The sequence below is a fragment of the Gopherus flavomarginatus genome, chromosome 3 (assembly GCF_025201925.1).
Source record: "Gopherus flavomarginatus isolate rGopFla2 chromosome 3, rGopFla2.mat.asm, whole genome shotgun sequence".
In the NCBI taxonomy this organism is placed as follows: Eukaryota; Metazoa; Chordata; order Testudines; family Testudinidae; genus Gopherus; species Gopherus flavomarginatus.
Window position 1 is genome coordinate 148,982,156 of NC_066619.1, and position 21,947 is coordinate 149,004,102.

At 45.5% G+C, this 21,947-nt stretch overlaps 1 protein-coding gene across 12 annotated transcripts in view; it reads right to left on the minus strand.

The window, feature by feature from the left end:
- EPHA5 (EPH receptor A5) overlaps nucleotides 1–21,947 on the minus strand; it is a 420,893-nt gene that overhangs the window by 209,712 nt on the left and 189,234 nt on the right. For 8 of the 12 annotated variants that reach the window (XR_007773661.1, XM_050948222.1, XM_050948227.1 and 5 more), the window contains exons 4-5: nucleotides 18,539–18,694; nucleotides 10,506–10,841 (exon numbers count right to left, since the gene is read on the minus strand). The exons of 2 other annotated variants lie outside the window; for them this stretch is intronic. Coding sequence is in view for 9 of the 10 variants with exons in the window: in XM_050948222.1 (XP_050804179.1) it covers nucleotides 10,506–10,841; nucleotides 18,539–18,694 (492 nt within the window). In the remaining variant the exon portion in view is untranslated. The remainder of the gene's footprint in view (nucleotides 1–10,505; nucleotides 10,842–18,538; nucleotides 18,695–21,947) is intronic. 2 more of the 12 variants (XM_050948228.1, XM_050948229.1) reach the window with 1 other exon arrangement.

Sequence of the window (21,947 nt, forward strand, 5' to 3'; positions counted from 1 at the left end):
TGTCGGATGCCCTCAGCTAATGTGGTTACTTGGCTTTCAGCCACATCAGCTAGGACAAAGTTCTCATCATTATCCCGGCCTCAAAGGGGCAGAAACAAATCACAGAAAATCAGATTCTCTTGTATCTTGGGGTGGCCCTGTTCTCCCCTTTAAGCAGCCAGAGTCAGTACTGGGGTGCCAAGAAGCCCATGGTCTCAGGCCCCTCTGATATGGGGTACTAGAAATGTAAAATAGAAACTCTGCTTTCGTTAAGTACAAAAAGCATCCGGATCTTTTTCTTGAAAAAAACAGCTTTGAAAAAGCAAAGTGACAAAGGCCAAACAGTCAGATTCAGAGTGGCATCCACTTCTGCAGCAGGAGGCTGGTGGGGACCTACCAATCCACTATGTATATGCCCCCCACTCCCTCATAAGGCCGAACCTGTTATCAGCCTGACCTCAAGTGCAGCTTGGTGCTCTGAAGCTCAAGACTAGCATGGGCTTTGGAATGGCTAACCTATTCCACTGTTCAAGCCGGCATGCCCACTACCTGTCACTAACAATGGTGGAGAAATGTAGCCATTAATATCAATAAAGTACCTGTATCCCTTTCAGTATCTCTCGTCACTGCAAAGCCACATCATGTTACAACATGATGTTGAAAAGTCAAGCGAGATGGCTTGATGTCTGCCATGACCTTGCAGGTGAACCAGTTGTGTTAACATTGCATCCAGCTGGGTGTGGTTAAATCCTGATCCACTACAGTGGTGACCATGACAAGCTGGCACATTTCTAAGAAGAATTTTCTTCTGCCAGGGAAAGGAGAAGATCAGAAGACTCCATGAAGCCCACTAGAGATCTCACCATGCAAATCTATTTTATCTGAAAGTGCTTAGATACTGTGTTTGATGGAAGCTATAGAGAATATTTATACAGACAGACATTCCTCCTTTATAATGCCCTGCACCTTCCCATAGTATCAATAGAAGACGTACAGTATTTGCAACGCAGTCTCCAAAAGGTTAAAAACCATGGAGACATGCAGCCAGTGTCACAGATAAGAGGAGAGAAAAGCTGTAGGATTAATTTATAAAATAATGAGAATTTGTCCATCTTCAAAGATACTTATCGGGTTTAACTTTGGATAACACTAAAAAAAAAAAAAGCGGGAACCATTCATTTACTTTAGTTGGGAAGTGATAATGGCTGCGATGCAATGCCAGATAGATAGAACCTTTCATTTGAGTCAGACCCACTAGCCCAACACAATTCATTGTTTGAATAGGTAACTAAACGGCAGTTTTCAATATGTGTTAAATCCTCTGGCTTTCTAGGCATGAAGAGTAAATAAGCTCTCTATTTCTTTCTTACAGATAAGGGAAATCAATAACAAATAAGGCTAAAACATGGGGCACATAGGATTTCCAATCTTCCATGACCGAAGGTGAAAATAACTCAGAGGACTTACCGGTACGCTGGAATCCTGAGCAGAGGGGCGGGGCCTCAACCAGAAGGGGCGTGGCCTCAACTGAAAGAGACGGTCCTTTAAATCCCCAGGCCTTTTAAATCTCCGCCAGAGCCCCAAGCCCTGGTGGTGGCAGCTGGGAGTCCCCGGGGCTCCGTCGGTGATTTGAAGAACCTGGGGATCTGCTGCAGTAGCAGTAGTAGGGAGCCCGGAGCCCTTTAAATCACTGCCAGAGCTACCAACAGCAGAGGCGGCTGGGAGCCCCAGGGCTCGGGGGCAATTTAAAGGGCCCGGGGCTCCACCCACCACTACCGCAGCAGAGCCCCGGGTCCTTTAAATCACCGATGGAGCCCCAGGGGCTCTCAGCTGCTGCCACTACCACAGAGCTTGGGGCTCTGGCAGAGATTTAAAGGGCCCAGGGCTCCACTGTGGTAGTGGCGCCTGGAGCCCCAGGCCCTTTAAATCACCACCGGAGCCCTGCCGCTGCTACCCCAGGTCTCCGGCAGCTGGGCTTGGGTGGCGATTTAAAGGGCCCAGGGCTCCAGCCACTGCCAGGAGCCCCAGGCCATTTAAATCGCTGGCCCGGGGAAACCAGCCCGGTACAGAGTGCCGGCTCTTAGCAGTATGCCATACCGGACCATACTGGCTTACTTTCACCTCTATCCATGACCATTCTGACTTTTTCCATGTTCTGACCAAAAAGACATTCCATCCATATGTGTGTCACCCGGTATGTATGTCAAAACCTGTGAGCTGCCTGGAGTCCTGATCATACATATCACAAAGGATAGGTCTCTACATAAAAATTCAGGGCAATAACTCTGTTTGTGCAAAGATCAGAGGAGGCAGAAGACCTCGGGGGCTCAGATATCAGGATTAATAGTTACTGTGCTATTTAATCATAAAGCTTGGAGAAGAACTCAGAATAATCTCACCCGACATTTGCTTGGGCAGCAAAAGGAATTAATTACAGCAGTGCTCACAACCCCTTTTCGGGTTTGCGTTCTGTGAATATTCTCGCAAGCCAGTCTATTGGCAGGAATGTGCACCGAAACAGTGAACAACACAGACTATTTTTGGAAAGTGAATTTTGAACTTGCAAGCATGAGTATTCATACTGAAACCTGATGCCATGAGTTACATTTGTGCCATCAGGGAACAAAGACAGTATAACCTAGTTGACCAGTCATTACGCAACAAGGACCTAATATTCCCAGACTTTATTCATCAGAGTCTTACTCCCACCATTAGTTTCACTGATTTCAGTGGGGCTGCTCAGCTGAGCAACAGTTTACAGGGTTAGGCCCCAGCACAGCTGAATTTTATATATAGAAAACAGGCAACTAACAGCTCATGGTCAACCTACAGACCAGGAATGCACCGTGGGAACAATATGCCAAAGCGTTTCACAGAATGAATATTCATGAGACAATCGTAAGCTGCCCACAGACCATTTGTGAATAAGGAAGAGGCTAAATTCCTCAAATAGTGATGTTCTCTGAATTATTGCCTAAGTTGGACCCTGTCATAAGGTGCAGCACACCTTCCAGTGCACCGGCTGACTGAGGGGCACTGCACCGCATCTGTGGCCAGGGAGATGGTGCTGGGTACAGCTTTTACAGCTATACCCATTGTAGAAGAAACTTTGGCCACCCTGGAGTTGGTGCACTGGTGGAGGGAGGGCGCCAAAACAATCCTCCGGCTCTTGCATCCATGCACCAGAGCCTCACTAGGGAGCGGAGTCACTGCTTCCAGGTTGAAAGAGGGGGGGTGGGATGGGACGAGAACGTGACTGAGAAGCAGCCTGTGGAAAGGATGGCAGGGTAATCTCTATAGGGCAAGCGACACCCCAGAGCCATCCAGAGGAATTATATCTGAATTGGCCCAGCCTGTCCCAGGGCCTAAGCAGCAAATACTGCCAGCACGTCTGAGGGTGTGTGGGATACACTGAGGGCCTTCGCACTGCATGCCCTTATTCAGGCCTGCTGGGAGAACAAGGAAACTTCTCATCTGGTGCAGCTTGCATAACAAGCAGCCACAACTGGTCAGGGGAGCACAGGTGCTGTTCCTCTCTGCGGCGTGTCAGACACCTCAGTGGGGAAAGGAAAACCAGACTGTGGCCCCACTCCCTTCCCCACCTGCCCACTGAGCAAGCTGGCGACAGTACAGCCTGCAGACTGGGCCACAGGGAGTTTGGGGAAAGACCATACATCATCCCTGAGGCACACACAAACTCCAAACACCCATTGGGGTGGTGTCCCTCTGCAGGGCAGTGCTTGTCAGGCACATTTCGGCTCTGAGAGCGCTTGGACCGATAATGTACCAACTGTCCGACTGCCATAGCAAACAATAAGCGCGGGCGAGGACCATCCAATTCTGAGTGAGTTAAGAGGTTCTGATTTCTCTGAATTGGCGCAAAGGGATTCTCATACAGCAGTTTGGTTAGGTTAGGTTTTTTTCGTTGCAATGTTCCTAACTTTAAATATCCCTCTGTAACAGGGCCAGCCACCTCCCGAGCACCCACTCATAGCCAGAGGTGCCTCTACAGTGCCCTGCTACCATTTCCTCTGAGGGCCCCTGAATACCTCACAGTCCACAGGTAACTACCACTGTCCCTTCCTAGGGTCTCATTTATCGAGTCTTTACATATTGACCCTCCAACCCTAACCCCGGCTCTCCCCCTTCACATAAGGAGCCCCTAGCCCTTTTCCCAGAGCTAGGTCCTAGCTCAAAGTCTCTCTGGCTTTACCTGGCTGGATCTCAGCCTTCCTCTGTCCCCCTGGTTTCCAGGCCCCAAATCCTTGGGTCTCCAGCAGGAGCTAGGCCCAGGACTCCCAGGCTCTACCTGGCTGAAGCTTCCTCAGCAGTCTGGTTCTGGCTTCCAAGCCGAAATTCGTCTTTCAGTCAGGGTCTCTAGAAGGAGCCTTCTGTTCACAGCAGCTCTTCTGAGTCACAGCTCCCTTGGTCTCAGGGTCTTCCCTGCAGGAACCTTTCACACTCTGTAGCCTCTCCACCATTTACACACACACACACGATCATAGGCTTCTGCTGCTCCTTATGGGACAATCTCCGTGATCTCTCCCAGATATAGCTCGTTCTCTAATCAGGGTTAGCTAGCTCCAGCCTCTAGGGAACAACCATGCTAATACACCCCTCCCACCAGGAAATCTCACAACATGGAGTAAAACACACAGGCTCCATACTAGTTTGGTTCTCACTAAAAACAATGAATACTCAAAGTAGATTGTAGATGTTCTCTGCACAAGTCTTGCCTGACCTAGATACATGATGCACAATCTGTCCATGAAACCTTAATTCAGATGCTTGGGCAAATGCGTTATGTCACCACCTTTAATTACAGGACCACAAAGTAGTTTCCCCACCTCCGTGGACCCCTGCCTCACCCAGGGAATAGATCTGAACTATGCAGTGATGAAGACTGTTCTCTGAAGGACAAGGGCCAGTAACGTGTCCGTACATGGACACAAGAGTCCATGGTAAAAATTTTGAGGCCCATGGTAATTTTTTCCAAAAATGGAATGACTGAATGACATACCCCACCCCCGAATGTCCATCGCTAAGGACAGTAATTTTATCAAGTGTCCAACGCACCACATGGTGGTGCCGACCCCTGCTGAAGGATCCCTACTTCATCCACTCTAGAAGACAGCATCTACAGGATGAGGCAGGGCACTCCAGGGAATGAAAAGTTTGGGCCTAAGGTGCTTCAATACTAATTTTGGGCCCAGTTTGCTATTTAAAGATTATCCTTCTCCCTTGGGGTGGGAGGGATAGCTCAGTGGTTTGAGCATTGGCCTGCTAACCCCACAGTTATGAGCTCAATACTTGAAGGGGCCATTTAGGGATCTGGGGGAAAAATCTGTCTAGGGATTGGTCCTGCTTTGAGCAGGGGTTGGACTAGATGATCTCCTGAGGTCCCTTCCAACCCTGATAGTCTGTTATTCTACCCCTCTGACTCTGCATGTTCCCTTTGAATGGTTAATGTCCTCTGCTACCTCCTTTCCCCCTACATTCCTTCTTCCTTTGCTGCCTCCTCCAGGAGCAGGGAACAGGGAGTCAGTTGGTGCTCAGCACTTCAGAAAACCAGGCTTTTATATAGGACTCTAAAAAGGGAATTAAGAGCCTAATTTTAGGCTCCTATTTTTTAATATCTTGAACAGGTGCTGTTCAACATACTCATTAGTGATCTAGAAAAGGGCGTGAACAGTGAGGTGGCAAAGTGTGCAGATGATACAAAATTATTCAATATAGTTAAGTCCAAAGCTGTCTGTGAGGAGTTATAGGAGGATCTCACAAAACTGGGTCCTTGGATAATAAAATGGCTGGTGAAATTCAGTGTTGATAAGTGCAAAGTAGTGCACACTGGAAAAAATAATCCCAATTGCATATATATAATGGTGGTGTTTAAATTAGCCGTTACCAAGAAAGAAATCTTGGAGTCTTGAGTGAGTCTCTGAAAACTTCAGCTGAATGCACAGCAGTAGTCAAAAAGGCGTATTAGGAAAATATCATACTGCCACTATATAAATCCATCGTATGCTCACACCTTGAATACTGTGTCCAGTTCTTGTTGCCCCCTCTCAAAAAGGATATAGGAGAACTGGAAAAAGTTCAGAGAAACGCAAAGATGATCAAGGGCATGGAATGGCTTCTGTATGAGGAGAGACTAAAAAAGATTCAGGCTGTTCAGGTTAGAAAAGAGATGCTAAAGAGGGCGGAGATATGATAGAGGTCTATAAAACCATGAAGGGTGCGGAAAAAGTGAATGGAGAAGTGTTATTTAGTCTTTCCCACTATTAATAGGCAACAGGTTTAATTCAAACAAGAGGACATATTTCTTCACCCCACACGCAATTAACCTGGGGAACTTATTGCCATTGGATGTTATGATGGCCAAAAATATAACAGGGTTCAAAAAAGAACTAGATAAGTTTATGCAGGATAGCTCCATCAATTACTGTTAGCTAGGATGGCCAGAGATGCAACCTCATGCTCCGGGTGACCCTAAACCTCTGATCACTCCAATGGCCCTGCTCTGTACGCTCCCCTTGAAGCTCTGGTACTGGTCACTGTCAGAGACAGAACATGGGGCTAGATGGACCAGTGGTTTGACCCAGTACAGCAGTTCTTAGAAACAGTTTCATGAAAGCACGATTCTTTATTATCCTTCTCCTAGAGACTGCAACGGTATTGTGTTTGTGACAATGTTGTTAATACCGATAGACAGTCATAAATTAATCATTTAATCACTCAACTTCTTCAGCAGAAAATCATTTTTGGATTCCATACACTGATCAGCAGAGTTAGCTAATCAGTTTCATCTCCCAGCTTACTGTAATATTTTTTTCATCTTGCACACAGAACTAGCTATTTTTCTTGTACTATCAAATCTAATTTTGAATCGAGACGGTTCACACATGTCTTGCAGTCAGAAAGGAAAATTACATCAGTCTGAAAATGCTAGACTGACTACTGGTGCCAGTTTAAAAAAAAGAAAAAGAGAGAGAGAGAGAGAGAGAAATTACTTAAGAAATAAACAAATTTTTCAGGAAACAATCCCTACAGGAATCTAAAACCAGATACACACTCTTTGTTGCCAAAGGTTTCATATATAAAAAACACCTGGTGCGTCCAACATCCTGCTGTTTGTGCATTTTTTAAAGTTCTGAAATTAGCAAGGTCTTGGGATTGACACAGCAAAAATGAAAGAACAAAACCAGGCAATCCATCTGCGATGCTGCTTAGTAAGTATCTATCAGCATGACGTGCCATTTTTAATTTCCATGGGCCAGTATTTCTTATAGCAAGAGTTCTTTTTTCCCCAGTTCAGTCCTCATACCAACCCAGTAGGAGTCTGATTCTCTAACCCACTCCACTAGTTTCATGCAAGCTTAGTTCCATGCTGGCATGCAATGGGTGTCATAGAATGGAGAATTAGACCCTTGATCTCTGACTGTGTCCACTCACCCCATCTTAAGGCACAGAGAACTCTCACTGAGTTCCGTGGGAGCTGGAGGTGTATAAAGCCTACAGCCTGTCTCTGGGGGTCACACGTTTGCGATCTCAGGGTGAGCGACTGGTATACTGCAGTTGTGGTGGCAGGGGGTAGGGGAGAAGACAACTACAGGGTCCTATGTGCACACATCTTGTTTAGTAGCCACAAAGGAGTTTTCCAAAGGCACGAAGAGCAGTCAGATGTCCAATTCCTATGGAAAGTCAAGGTGAGTAATTCCCACTTGTAAAATCCCCCCCTCTAGCTCTATCTCCCAGTGCAAAGGATCCTCTAACCTTTGACATCTAAGGGTATCTAAAGCAGCTGGAAACAACCTAAACTTCCAGGCTCTTTCAGGGGAATGTTTGATATATAAATCCAGCTACTTTTAGCTCATGCAAATAACTCTTGCTCATCTTCTGAATAAGGACTGAAGGTTGAACCAGAAATACTGCATTCTCCTGGCGCTATTGTTTAATTTGGACAGGGCTCTACAATGCCTATGTGCATGCGTAATGGATTGTGCAAACGTCACATACTGAATCAAACAGAGGAAGCATAAAGATGTCGCTTCAAGACTGCACAATGAAATAAACACATAGAGTCCATTTTGCCATGATGTTACTCCAGTTCTGCTACAGTGTGATTCCACTGATCACAATGCAGTTATGCTGGCGTAAATCCAGAATATCACACTGGCGAATCAGGGCTATAACTTCCATTATTTTTTGACATGAGCTGCATTTATCATCCAAACCAACAGGCTACGATTTCCCCACAAAAGATCTGGTAATAACTGTATAGTGGGTATATTCTTATCTCACTGCACAGAGAGTCAGCTATGCATATAACTCCTAATACAACTACTGGAAGATTTGGGCATAATTCACAAGGTGGAAGCGTTTCTTTACAGAAAGTGGGGATCGTTCATATTTGATCATCTCACCTACTGCTACATTTATCAATCTTTATGTGCATTTAGCTCAGCGCATCAGGGAAACCTCCACTGCTGTTTATGAAATGCTAGAGTCAACCCAATAACCTATTTCGCCCAAGAAGAGAACTGCTGGCAGCAGGCTTTGTGATGGGGACAATGGTAAATTTCGTTAATGGTCATGACACTTGTTTATTTGAATAAATCAGGTGTTTTTGCAGGTGTCATGCTGGCATCTGCCAGTGCTACCCTTGAAGGCTTCCTGCCACGTCAATCAGCAGTGAGCAGTAACCCAACAGTGCTTTTATTTCCTCTCCTCGAGCTACATTCGCATGCTTTGCCTGACACATCAGCAATCCAAATTAATTACCGGGGCACTGACTTGATTAGTTACAACACATCAATGGCCTCTCGGGTGGCTGCTGAACCTACAAACGTGTACCTGTGCTGTTCTAATGAAACTTAATCCTGCTCAGCCTTGCGTCCTTCTGCTTTGCAGCCAGGACTCTGAAATTTGTTTGTCACTTGGTAACTCGTGCCAGATTTCTCCAATAAGAGCATTTCCTTTAAAAGGAGCAGGAAAGGCTGGCTTGGGAATCCAGCAGCAGAGCAATGAAATGTATTTGCGAGAGCTCTGAGGCTACGTCTAGACTACCCACCGTACTGGCAGGTTAAAATCGATTGCTCGGGGATCGATATATCAACGCGATATATTGATCCCTGAGCACGCTTATATCGATTCCAGAACTTGACAGGGGGAGCCGCAGACATCGATCCCACGCGGTGAATAATCCGATCTTAGATATTCAACTTCAGCTACGTTATTCACGTAGCTGAAGTTGCGTATCTAAGATCCATTTCCCCCCGTAGTGTAGACCAGCCCTCAGTGTGGCTCTTAAGGCTGGGTCCATGCTCCCAAATGCCATTAGCTGGCTATGCTTGAGAAGCAGGGTACTAAGCCCTTGCAGGAAGGAGCACCTCATGCTCCTGGGATTGCAGGAAGCTGACTGCATGGGTTCCACATTCAGCCTTCCAGTAAGGAAGATCATTTGCAATACAGCAGCTTTAAGGGAGGGAGAGCGAAGAGAGGCAGAACATGGTAGGACTTTTGAGGGCTCTGACCACAGTGCCTACCAGGGTGTATGAGATGCAGAGAAGGGTGCATACGGTGCTGCATCCTGTGTACTGGGCATAACCATGGCTGCCCCTTCCTTGACCCCCTTGGTGTGTCTGTGCTTCCTGAGTACAAACTATGTAAATTTGCTTGGGCTTTACATGGCCTGTGCAAGGTGGGTCAGGCTCTTTATTCCCTCTGCTCCCTGTCTGTGCACAGAGCCTACCACTGGGTAAGGGGGAAAAAATTCCCCACTATCTTCATTTGCACAATGCAAAACTGAAATGAGACAATGAGCAGTGACATCCCTGACCTGAGCTAGCAACACCTCCCCATCCCGAATCTGTTTGGTTTTTCACTGCGATGCTAAAGGGGCACTGGGGCGGCCTCTATCTTTTCACTTTCACTCCAGCTGCCGCTCCAAGATCAATTAGCCATTTGCTAAACCAGCGAGTCCATTTAAACTGCACTACACCTGAAATCTAAAAGTTCCCGCTATGACGTCCCTCCACCAATAAGAGAGACGATTACGTTGCCCTTGTTTTAGTGGATGAAGACATGGAAACGTTAAGCTATGAATGATTCTCCGTGCCTAATTAAAAACAAAAAACCCCGACCAAAATGCACCCTGCTGAGAGGGAACATTCCTGGTGTTCCAAGGCTGCAAGAATTATTCTGTGAAACACGGAGGGGAAGGGGGGGACCACAACCGTATGCATATGAAAGGATTCAAGGCCCAGTCTTGCTACTTCCACTTATTTCAATGGGAGTTCCACGCAGGGCGGCCGAGGGCGGGTTCAGGCCCCGGTGAAAAAATTTGTTCGGGTCCCTCAGTAAGGGCCGACGAAACCAGGGAAGCTGGGCCCCGGGCCCCCTTCCAGACTGCCGGGCTCCGGTAATTTGTACCAGCTTCTCTCCCCTCTCGTCGGCCCTGGTTCCACCTCACGGAATGGCCAAGGCCCCCCACCCCAGAGTCTTAGCCCTTTTGAAATTCCACTTACCTGCCTGATTTGTGGTTACATTTACAGCTACATACTGCCGCGCTGCAGGGCTCTGGTCGGACACTCCGTTCACTGCCTCAATTTCAAAGGTATAGTTTGTGTGAGCAAGCAGGTCCACCATCATGACAGAGGTGTTTTTCAGGCCGATTTGCTGGGGGAGGTACCTGACATGACTGCCACACGCCTCACACAGCCCCGAGGGGGAGCCGCACTTCTTGCATGCAATATAATAAGACACATCTTTCCTTCCACCAGTGTCAGCCGGGGGAATCCATTCCAGGAAGACACTAGTCTCGTTAACATTTGAGATGGCATTCCGAGGAGCTGAGGGGGGTCCTGGTTTGTAAAGTAAAGTGAGAAAAACACAGGGTGAAAATAGCATTCTTGTCCATCCTGCTCTGCGCTACTCTCTAGGCTGAAAAGAGGGGCTGCACGGTTCGCATGCCATGGGGCACCTGCAGCCAGTGCACAGCAGCAGCTGAAGGGCTGGCAGGGGCAATGGGGGGTCACTCTTAGCTGTCCCTCCTCGCTTTGAAGTGTGCGTGTTGGGACCCACCCACCCATCTGATCCAGGAAGACAGGGAAGAGTATCCTACCAAGCATGTTCCCTTGGATGTGCTCCAAGCCCCTGCCAGCCAAGAGAGCAGGCATCAAGGCTGAAATCCTGGCCCCACTGAAGTCATTGAGGGTTTTGCCATTGATTTCAGTGGGGTCAAGGTTTCACCCTAAAGGTACGTTTGCATGGCAGCTGGCAGCTGCAGTTCCCAGCTTGGGGAGAGAGAGACAATGATGAGCATGCTAAATATAGCAGCAAAGAGGCGACAGCACGGGAAGAGGCTCAGATTTGCTGCCTGAATGCAGACCTTGGACGGGGCCTGTACTTGGGCGGCTAGTCCACTGAGCTGTCTGCGTCTCCATGTCCACGCCGCTGATTTCAGTGCACTAGCTCAATCAAAGCAAGCACATGTCAGTCAAGTCGAGCTGTGAAGAACCGTCCAGCTGCAGTGTAGACACACTCCGTGTGGATCCAGCTCCAGACTAGACGTACCCCGTGTGGATCCAGCTCCGGTCTAGACGTACCCCGTGTGGATCCAGCTCCGGTCTAGACGTACCCCGTGTGAATATAGCCCCGGTCTAGACATACCCCGTGTGAATATAGCCCCGGTCTAGACATACCCCGTGTGAATATAGCCCCGGTCTAGACATACCCCATGTGGATTTAGCCCTGGTCTGGACATACCTCGTGTGGATCTCGCGCCCGTCTAGACATACCCTGTGTGGATCTAGCTCCCGTCTAGACATACCCTGTGTGGATCTAGCTCCCGTCTAGACATACCATGTGCAGATCTCACTCCGGTTGAGACACATGCTGTGTGGATCTAGCTCTGTTCTAGACATGCCCTTGTGGATCTAGCTCCAGATCCTGGAGAACAACACATACCGAAGAAATAGCCTACCCAGACTGTAAGTGATATTACTGCATCCATGTACTAAAACAGCAGCCTTTTCCTCTGCCTCGACAAAGTGTTGCATGGCAAGATGTTTGAATGGCTACTCTCCAGTTTCTTATTTTGCAGAATGTCAACGCTTAGGATGTCTGCCTCGCCCGGGGAAGGGTGTTCAAGGGTTAAAAAGTGCTGATGCAGCTTTTCGCAGCTCCCATAAGAATGGTACTTCTTTGCCATGGGCCATATCAGACATTCAAGCCAAGATTTTCAAAAGTGACTAATGATTCTGGAAGCCTCCATTTTTGGGTGTCCGGCTTGAGACACCCTCAGAGACGCTGACTGGTAGGAAATGCTGGCCATGTGCTCTCTGAAAATCAGATCCCTTTCAGGACGATCAAGTTGGACATCTGAAAATTGAGGCATCCCAAATCCCTAGTTACTTATGAAATTCTTGGCGACACTCTATGGTGGAACTCCCAGTGAAGCCAATGGGACTGTCACACATGGGCTAAGGGCAATGCATGAAACGAAGGACATATGGCCTTTTTCTGGCCAGGTTATAACAATCGCAAGATCACATTTTCTTTTTCAAATCCTATTGAGTTATCAACAGATATTCATTTTGGAGGAGTAAAAATACCAGCCAAACCCTGTTTTAGGAAATATTTTTTTATAAATTTGCCTTGGAGACTGAGGACAAAATTCTCCTCTGATGTGATGTGAAAGGATAATTTTGTACAGAAGGATGGCAGTAGCATACAACATGCTGGTGATCTTAACAACAGATCTGCACATTGTACATTAACTGCGTTATGATGCAGGAGGAAGAAAAGAACATTTATGAAAGAGTTTCGCTGGTTTTGAGTCATGGTGTAACTGGGATTTTCAAAAGCCTAAGGGAGTTAGGCACCTAATTCCCATTCAGTCTGAATGGAAACTGGGTGCAAAATTCCTGTAGGTGCTAAAATCAGTGAATATCTCCTTGGAAGCCAGCTCCAACGTGCCTCCTCCTCTCCCCAGAAAGTGCATGTAGATTTATTTAACTGCATTTCCTGACTCTGTGTGATTCTAGTCATATGGCTATAATATTTAAATATTTCAAATAGGTAATTCTGTGAACTTGCAATTATTTTGTAAACAATAAACGGTTTCCCTAGCTACTTTTTCCTATTTTCTTTTTTTATGTCCGTAAAATTGATAAAACTCATTGGGAAACCTTGTAGCAATTTGCAGCACGTGCGCTATTTCAGCTCAAGCTGCTCTGATTCTCCTAGGAGATAACATTTTAGCCAATTCTAAGAGAAATTTGCCCTCACCAAAAAAACAAAACAAAACAAAACAAAAAAAACCCTTCATGCAAAATGAAAACAAAAAGAACAGCTTAGGAAAGTGCAACTCAGCTTTTTCGGAGTTATATATTCAATTCTGTGGATTATGTTTTTAAAACAGACTGCCTTAACTGCACACATAGGCAGTTAGTTGAGCGTCTAAGCACCTATTTGGCCATGCAATTGAAGGAGCCATTGCTGAAAATTTGTCTTTGTGTGTCTGCTCTGAGTCCAAAGAGGTGGAGTTGAAGAGGCTAGTAAGAACTGAATCCTGCAAATGTTTATGCACACACATAGCTTTAAGCACGTGAGTGGTCCCATTTAAGCCAATGGCATCTTAAAATAAAGCATATGCTCAAATCATTGCAGGACAGAAGTATATGGAATGAATTGCAGCATATGTGCAACCAGGGCCACCCCTGGGGGGCGGGGGCAAGTGGGACAATTTGCCCCAGGCCCTGGGCCCCACAGGGCCCCTGCAAGCTCTGGCCCAGCGGCGGTCTGGGTTTTTGGTGGTGGTGGTGGTGCGGCCTTCAGTGCTGCAAAAGACACGGAGTGATTGAAGGGCCCTCCGCTGCTGAAATGCCTTGCGAGCCCTGACCTGGCAGTGGTCCAGGTCTTCGGCGGCAGGGGGCCCTTCAGTTGCTCCGGGTCTTCGGCGCATTTCAGTGGCAGGGAGCCCTTCAGTGCTGCCGAAGACGTGGAGCGACTGAGGGGCTCCCCACTGCCTAAATGCCGCCGAAGCCCCGGACCACCGCCGGGTGAGTACAAACACCGCAGCTCCCCCACTTTGCCCCAGGCCCCCTGAATCCTCTGGGTGGCCCTGTGTGCAACTCCTACTGTAGCCAAAGGGAGTTTTTCATGCAAATGAACAACAGTCATTCTAATGATAACTATGGCATATTATTCAAACCAGAAAACAAAAATTAAACCGATGCAAAGAACAAACTCATACAAACTGTGGCAATTTGCAGTGAGCACTCCCTCAAAAGTATCTGAGAATCTTTATGGATTCCACGTTAACACTCACAAACCACCCCAAAGGCATCCAGCATGATTTAGCTAATGGCATCATAGCACATGAACAGTTAAAACAACTTTCAGCCCGTCATACCTATACAACGGAAACTACAGAAATTCAGGCCTGGAGTCGTGCTGAGTTAAATGCATTGAACACAACTACCTTTGACCAGTTAAATTGCCCAGTTTTTCTTTCCACTATGTGATGACTCTTCACGTATACTAATAAACTAAGGGGGAATGTTGAGTGCGGGAGGAGGAAGTCAAGGTCAAGAAACACTTATTGGACAATGTGTCTTTAACAGTAGGTAAATTATTACTTTACTAAAGTTGCCAGAGTTTTTTACTTGCTCTGTACAGAAGAGTCAGCTGCTCTTCTGGAAGGCTTAAAACCATCAATTTCAATAGCAATGCTTTGAAGTCACTGGCACTCCATAACCGATAAAATTGGCCTTCTCAAAGGGGCTCTACGAATGGTCTTTCGTAGTTTGGAGAAATCTAACAAGTACTATTTGAAGAATCTTGAAACTGTGCTCCACTTTGAAAAAAATCACAGTGGTGAGAACAAAATGCTATTTTATTTTCTGAGGATCAGGAAACCTGCTATCTGCTCAGATAGTACAATTTTATTTATTACCTCTCTTTGTCAGGGACAAAAAAGTTAGTTTACCAAAATAATCATAATAAAAAAAAGACAGCTAACTTGTATATTAAGCAGATATTGACTTACCCACCCCAGATCATGATTTACTGACTCAAAATGAAACTGGCTGAAGACAAAGTCCAGATTTTCTTTCATGGACAATAAATCTGAAATATTAAATCAATGTGTGTGTGTTTTTAAATACATTCTCAGAGACAAATTCTGCTCTCTGATACTTACACACAACGCACATTAAAGGGAATTGTGAATTTTTTTCTGAGGGCAAAATATTCCCTGAAATGGTCTAATCAGAAACTTCTGTTTTACGTTACATTTTATACCATTTGAAAACTTCTCCACTATGGCCATAAATTTCAAAAGTGTATCCGTTGTTTTTTTTATTTTTATTTCCTTTTAAATTGATGTCCCAAAGAGGACAGAAAGCTATCATTTTATTTTTAAAAGCTATTTATCTTCTGGGAAGTGAATAATAATTTTCACAAAATTCCCTGAGAAAAAGACACAGAGTTTGACTGAGAACATTTTTCCAAAATTTAACAGTGCATCATCGATTTTAAAATCACATTAAAAAATTATTACTTATTGTTACAAATTTCAGTTCTAAGAAACTAGAACTTAAAGAAATTAAAGAACAAAACATCTTTCTCGACTCCTTTTTTGTTATTCCTTTGAGCATTTGACAGCCCTTCATCTATGATCAGTTTCTGTTTCGCTTTTATGGTGAGTTAATCAGTTTCCCCTGTTTGTGTGGGTCTTTCACATAGCAACATGGAACTGACAAGCATTTTGAAAAAAGCCAAGAAGGCATCATTATAAAACCATAAATACTGGCAGGGAGACTTGGCAATGTAATACTTAAAACTAATTTTAAGACCCCTTTTACTAGATTTCAAGTTGATGAAATCTCTTAGTGCAGAGGGCTGGACTAGATGACTTCTTGAGGCCCTACATTTTGATGATTCTATTAACTTCTGAAGAAGTAAACAACAGAAACTTAGTGGCTCTGAGGGTACGTCCAGACTACCCGCCAGATAGGCCGGTAGCGATCGATTTATCGGGGATCAATATATATCGCATCTCATCTAGATGTGATATATCGATCCCCGAACACACTCTCGTCGACTTCCGAACTCCACCAGGGCGAGCGGCGGTAGTGGAGTCGATGGAGGAGCCACAGCCGTCAATCCCGCGCCATAAGTACGGGAGATAAGTCGAAATAAGATATGTCGACTTCAGCTACTCTATACTTACATCGACCCCCCCCCACCACCACCACCAGGGTAGACCAGGCCTAACAAATGACTCTTGTCAATCAAACATGATGCAGGATTGTTTTTTCCTGTATGTAACTGTGGAGTGGTCATCGAGGTCCACAGTTTCACCAGAGAGGACCAGGACGTGTTGTAGAAGGGAGCTTAATAAATAGGTGAGAACTTCCTGGTGACCAAGTTCTCTAGTTGCTGCTTAAGGCCTGGTTCTTTGTATCTGTGTCCTCACACTAAAGTAACACAGAGCAATGAGCCACAAATTGGTGTGTGTTGGTAGGGGGTTTGTTGCAGATTATAGGTGTTGTAACTTTCATCTGCCCAAGGAATACCCCCAAACCCTACTAACGCACAACCTGGCATGCCTTATTCTGCTGGCAGAATAGGACCTATTTAACATATGTACTCTTCCACTATACAGCTGGGATTGTCACAGAAACCCAAGGGAATTAGCCACTCACTGGCCACTGACTTTCAATGGAAGCTGGGCAGCTAACTTGCCTGAAGCCCCTTTGTGAACCGGCCTACGCGTATAACTAGCTTTTTATATATGTTTGGAACATCTTTATTTAAAAGATTTTTTTCTCCTCTCCCCCCCCCCCCCGACAACACCAGGATTTCACTAGCTGGACTCTTCTTCCATCTAGCTGCCTGTGATCTTAATGCAGCATTGCCTATCACAAATGATGTGAGGCTCCCCCTTCCCACCCTGGAGTCGCACGGCCCTTTCAAGATAGTAGCACGTTTCAAGTCACCTTCTACTGTGAAAACCAAGCGGAGAGACGTTCAGTGCTCCTAGGTCAGACGCCGATCCTCCGGCTGTTCTGCGTGAGCCATCCCTTCCAGTGCCTGGAGCCCCTGGAGGCAAAGGGGCTCATTGGTGTGCAGCAGCTGACAGGATCGGGGCCAAAACCGAGAGCGAATTGGAAGTGGCCAGAAAGAGCATCAGGGTTCATTGGGAGACATGAGTGGGAAGCATTCCTGATGCCCCGACCCCAGGCCCTTACTTATTCCCACTTCTCCCTACAGCCCCTAACACCTCTCTCCCAAGGTGCTTCTGTCATTTTATCCAGCCTAGCTTAGAACCTGCCCTGGGAACTGCTGCCTGTCCTGTTTTCTGCAGCGAGGGTGCTAGTCAAATAATCACGGTGTCACGGTGCAGAACAGTAGGGTGCTGACTGGTGCACAGCTCTTCTAGGGCCATCATGACATCTAACCTTCTACTGCTGAAAACAGTCCCTGGTAGAAGGAGAGGAGAAAAATGGAGAGCAGAAGCTCCTTCTTCACCTTGTCCCAGCTGTTCTGAATATAGTGGCTTTTTATTATCCCTCTTCCATCTCGGAGGGTCACTTCTGCCTGTTCCCAACCATAGAAGCTCAGGTACTTTTTCAGTTCCTTTCAACTCCCTTTCTACTATAAAATTCCATCTGGAATATTGTCCAGTTCCCAGTGAAAGCTCTCATCCTGCAAAGATGTGTGTGCATTCCTAACCTTATGCACCGTGGTAAGCTGACTTCAGTGGGACTTCTGACAGGGTGAGGTTATGCATGTGTGTAAGCGTAAGTCTTTGCAGGACCAGGGTCAAAGTATTTAGAAGAGGAAGTGGCCAAGATGCAGCTACTGGTCTACAAGCTGCAGATGAAAGGGTAGCTTCATACTTTCTGGGGAAAAGAGTGATTGAAAACTATCATTTGCCCCCTCCCTCTCCTCTGTTTCCAGCTCCCAACATACCAAACTGCTTGTTATTTCTCCCCCTACAATATTTGCCTCCCCCATCCACTGAATATTGTGGACATAGAGTTTCTTTCTTTGCGGTAGCTTTGGACAGTCAGTAGCTCCCACCAATATCACTATCCCAAAGTAGCTAGGAGTGCTAGACACCTCATTATTTCTCTGGTTGCTCAAGCTGACTATTGGGAAATAGAATAACTCATGACACTAAGTGGCACCCATATATAGTGTGTCTACCTAGATCTATAGCTAAATAACTGTAGTTTACAACACAAACACACACCAGCAGCATGCAATTCTAGATGCTGCACGTTCAGTTCTACATGCTAAACTCCACAAACACCTTCTGGATCAAATCCCTACTTTAGAGGCCAAGAGCCCTGATTCTGCTCTCAAGACCAGTGGTGTAAACCCGGAGTAATTTAGATGAAGCCAGAGGATTACAGCAGTGTAAAACTAGCACAAGCCAGGTCAGGATCAGCCAAAAGCCTGTAAAAGCACTTTCTTTAGTGTCGTTGTGCCCATTCCTTGTGTGCAACAGCGCAAACGGATTAAAAGATACACAGTGTGTGCTTACTTGTACAGGCCATGGTGGGTGGGTCCGACTCCCTTCTGAAATAGCGTTCTTCACACAGACAGGAGGTGGATGCTTCCTCGTGCGTGTAGCTGTGAGGGGGGCATTTACTGCAGGATGGGCTCTGGGGAGAGGCCTTGAAGAATCCAGGTCTGCAGACTGCAAGAGAGGAACCGGAGACTAAATTCTTCCAGCAAATATTCATCCCCTTCCCATTTCTTTTTAACATACATCTTTAGAGGCCCTCTTCACTGCAGCGGGGAGGTGGGATTCCCGGCTCAGCTAGACATTCATGAGCTAGCTCTGCTCAAGCTGGCGTGCTAGAAACAGCAGCGTGGCTGGGGCTGCATGGGCCAGCAGCTGGGATCTCAGGTGGCACTGAACTTGGGCAGGTAGCCCGAGCCACAGCCCACACCGCCTTGGCCACGCTATTTTTAGCCTGTCAGCTTGAGCAGAGCTAGTGCCGGCATGGCTCCTCTAGCTGGAAGTTACCCCCGCTGCAGTGTAGACATAGCCTTAGTGAGAGAGACAACAATAAACACTCATGAGCTATTTTCTCATGAATTATTTAAAAAAACACAAGAGAGAGATGGGAGATTTTCATGATAATATGTGGTACATGTTTAAAATATTTGTGCAGAAAAGAATGAGGCCATTTTGGCCATGGATTTCTCTAGAAGCAGCATTGGTCAGATAGTTATTTTCCTTGCTCAATGTATTAGACCTAACAGATCTTCTGGCTTCTCTCTCTGCTTTGGAAACCATCAAAGTATTGCTTTTTCACTCGCTCTTAGACACAACTTAGGAAAGAAGTAAAATACATTTTGTGGTTTTCATTTAAGATGTCCCATGCTCAGAAATCAATGTCTCAGCAAATAAAATAATCATGCCATCCTAGAGAGGACGGGATATCTGTACAGACAGCTTTAAGACATTCTAATAAGACTTTTTCCCCAGGGTTTCTTCCAGAAAACCTGTGAAGAATTTTGAACCGCTCCATATAAGACAGCAATCTCTGGGTACCCCTGGAACTAGACATGCTCACTGTATAATACATTCCCTCTAGCTGTAATGTATTTGTATGATGGGCCTTACAGACTGAGAGCTATTATTTTTGTTCTCTTTTTTCCCCCATACACCACACGAGGTTGGGTTGGGGATTCTTTTCCCCCCTTTGGTAATTTGAAGTGCATACATTCATTGTGTCCAATTTCAAAGAACTGTCAGCACAGGCTCAAAGCTCATTGGTTGCTCTTCCGGCAAGGTGCTGAGCATCCTCGACTTCACAGGAGGTGCTCAGCACCTTGCAGGCTCAGATCCTTGGAGATTAAAGGCTAGATTTTCTAAAGAGCTCAGTTTACAGCAGTGCCTATTGAGATCAGTGGGGAAGGCTCAGTCCTCCGCCTTTTCAGAAATCTGGCCAGTCTACATAAGTGTTACTTGGAGCTACTGGTGCTGGGCTCTTTAGAAAACTCTGATCATTTTTCTGCACTCATGCACCTCAGTTTCACACTCAACCATGATAAATGTACGTACAGTTTTGCACGTCTCTGGTCTTTAAAAGAAAACAAACTAGCTCTTTAATTGCTGGATCTACAATCACCAGTACAAGGAAAATTAAAATTCAGATAGTCCCTTTTGGGAAGTTGATTTCCTGCCATTTCTGAATTCTAAAATAGACACATACATCCAGTTTGTCAGCTCAAAAATGCTGTTACTTTTCTGATTCCTTGAGAATCACTGTAAAATAATTATGACCATTCTGTTACTAATGATACATAGGCATTCAAATATACTTACAGAAGGTACATGGAAATTAAAAAGGCTTTCAATATGTCATTCAAAGTCCTTGCCTGGCAAATATTGTGCAAAGAAAATCCAGTGTATTGGCAACTATTAAAATCCTCACTACCACCACAACAACATGATGTACAACTACAGTATCAGTTTTTAAGATCTGCTGCATGAATCTGAGATCAAAATGTTGCCATCATGTTGGATGAAGTGTGGATTTTTTTTTCTTTTTTAGTGGATCAGGGTAAATTATGCAGTTAACTAATTTCTAGTCTCTGCACATATGAAAGATTTCACACAACTCTTCTTCTATCACAACTCCTGCACATTGGCTTCTTCTGATTGAACATGATAGCACAACACCTTAAGTAGTTATCATGACAGCAGGGTGATGCAAAAGCTACTCTGATTTCAGTTCCTCCCCCCACCCCTGATAGGGACAAACAGTGCTGTTGAAATCAACCAGCCACCCTAGATTAAAACTGCAGCTCCTGCAAATCCGGCTGCAATTCAGAAACAAACAAGAAACATGGCAGTGTGGTAAGAATACACAGAAATCCTCCATATTTCCCTGGTCTATATACCATGGATGATTGACAGTTCTTGCTTCTGGAGAGGAGGAGACAGAGTGAATACAATGATTACAAGATGGACAAGACAAGAGAGAGACCAACCAACAAACAGCGACCTTAGACATGGTCACTGTAGCAGCGACAGTAGTTCTTAATTTTCCTTACACTTCGAAAAGGGATTGGTGCATACCCTTAGGGAATGTTATATATTAAAGACAATGGGAAAGTGTTTAAGGGCAATCATTATACTTGGCCCATGATATTGACAAGGAATTTTAGCTTTTCAAAAAGGCTAAGGGGTAACCTTTGTAGCCTTTTATTGTATTTAATGTGAACTTTGTAATGTGGTTTTACATCACCACGGGTTTGACTTTGGTGGCTACAGTTTCAAACTTAAGACAGTGAAAGTCATCTCTGCTACTTGCTTTAGATCGGGGTAGGCAACCTATGGCACGCAGGCCAAAGGTGGCATGCGGACTAATTTTCAATGGCACTTATACTGCCCAGGTCCTGGCCACCGATCCAGGGGGGCTCTGCATTTTAATTTAATTTTAAATGAAGCTTCTTAAACATTCTAAAAGCCTTATTTACTTTACATACAACTATAGTTTAGTTATATATTATAGACTTACAGAAAGAGACCTTCTAAAAATGTTAAAATGTATTACTGGCACGCAAAACCTTACATTAGAGTGAATAAATGAAGACTCGGCACATCACTTCTGAAAGGTTGCCGACCCCTGCTTTAGATGCAGAGTCTCTCAGGACACAAAGACCAAGGGTAGTGACCCCACAGTCATTCACAAGTCCAAGGTCTAGTCTGTTCTACAAGTTTTATTAAAGTTACAATTAAAGTGATGATTATCCAAGCATATAGAAATTCTATACAGACCTATGCACAAGTTACAAATATAGTTCTACTCGTATTCTTCACAATAGTGTTAGGGTCTGATGGGTCTCTCACAGACTGATCTTCAGTTGAGGGATGGTTCCTGCTGGAGTTCCTGATAGGGAGCTCAATTTTCCTAATCTAGGCACCCTCTTTT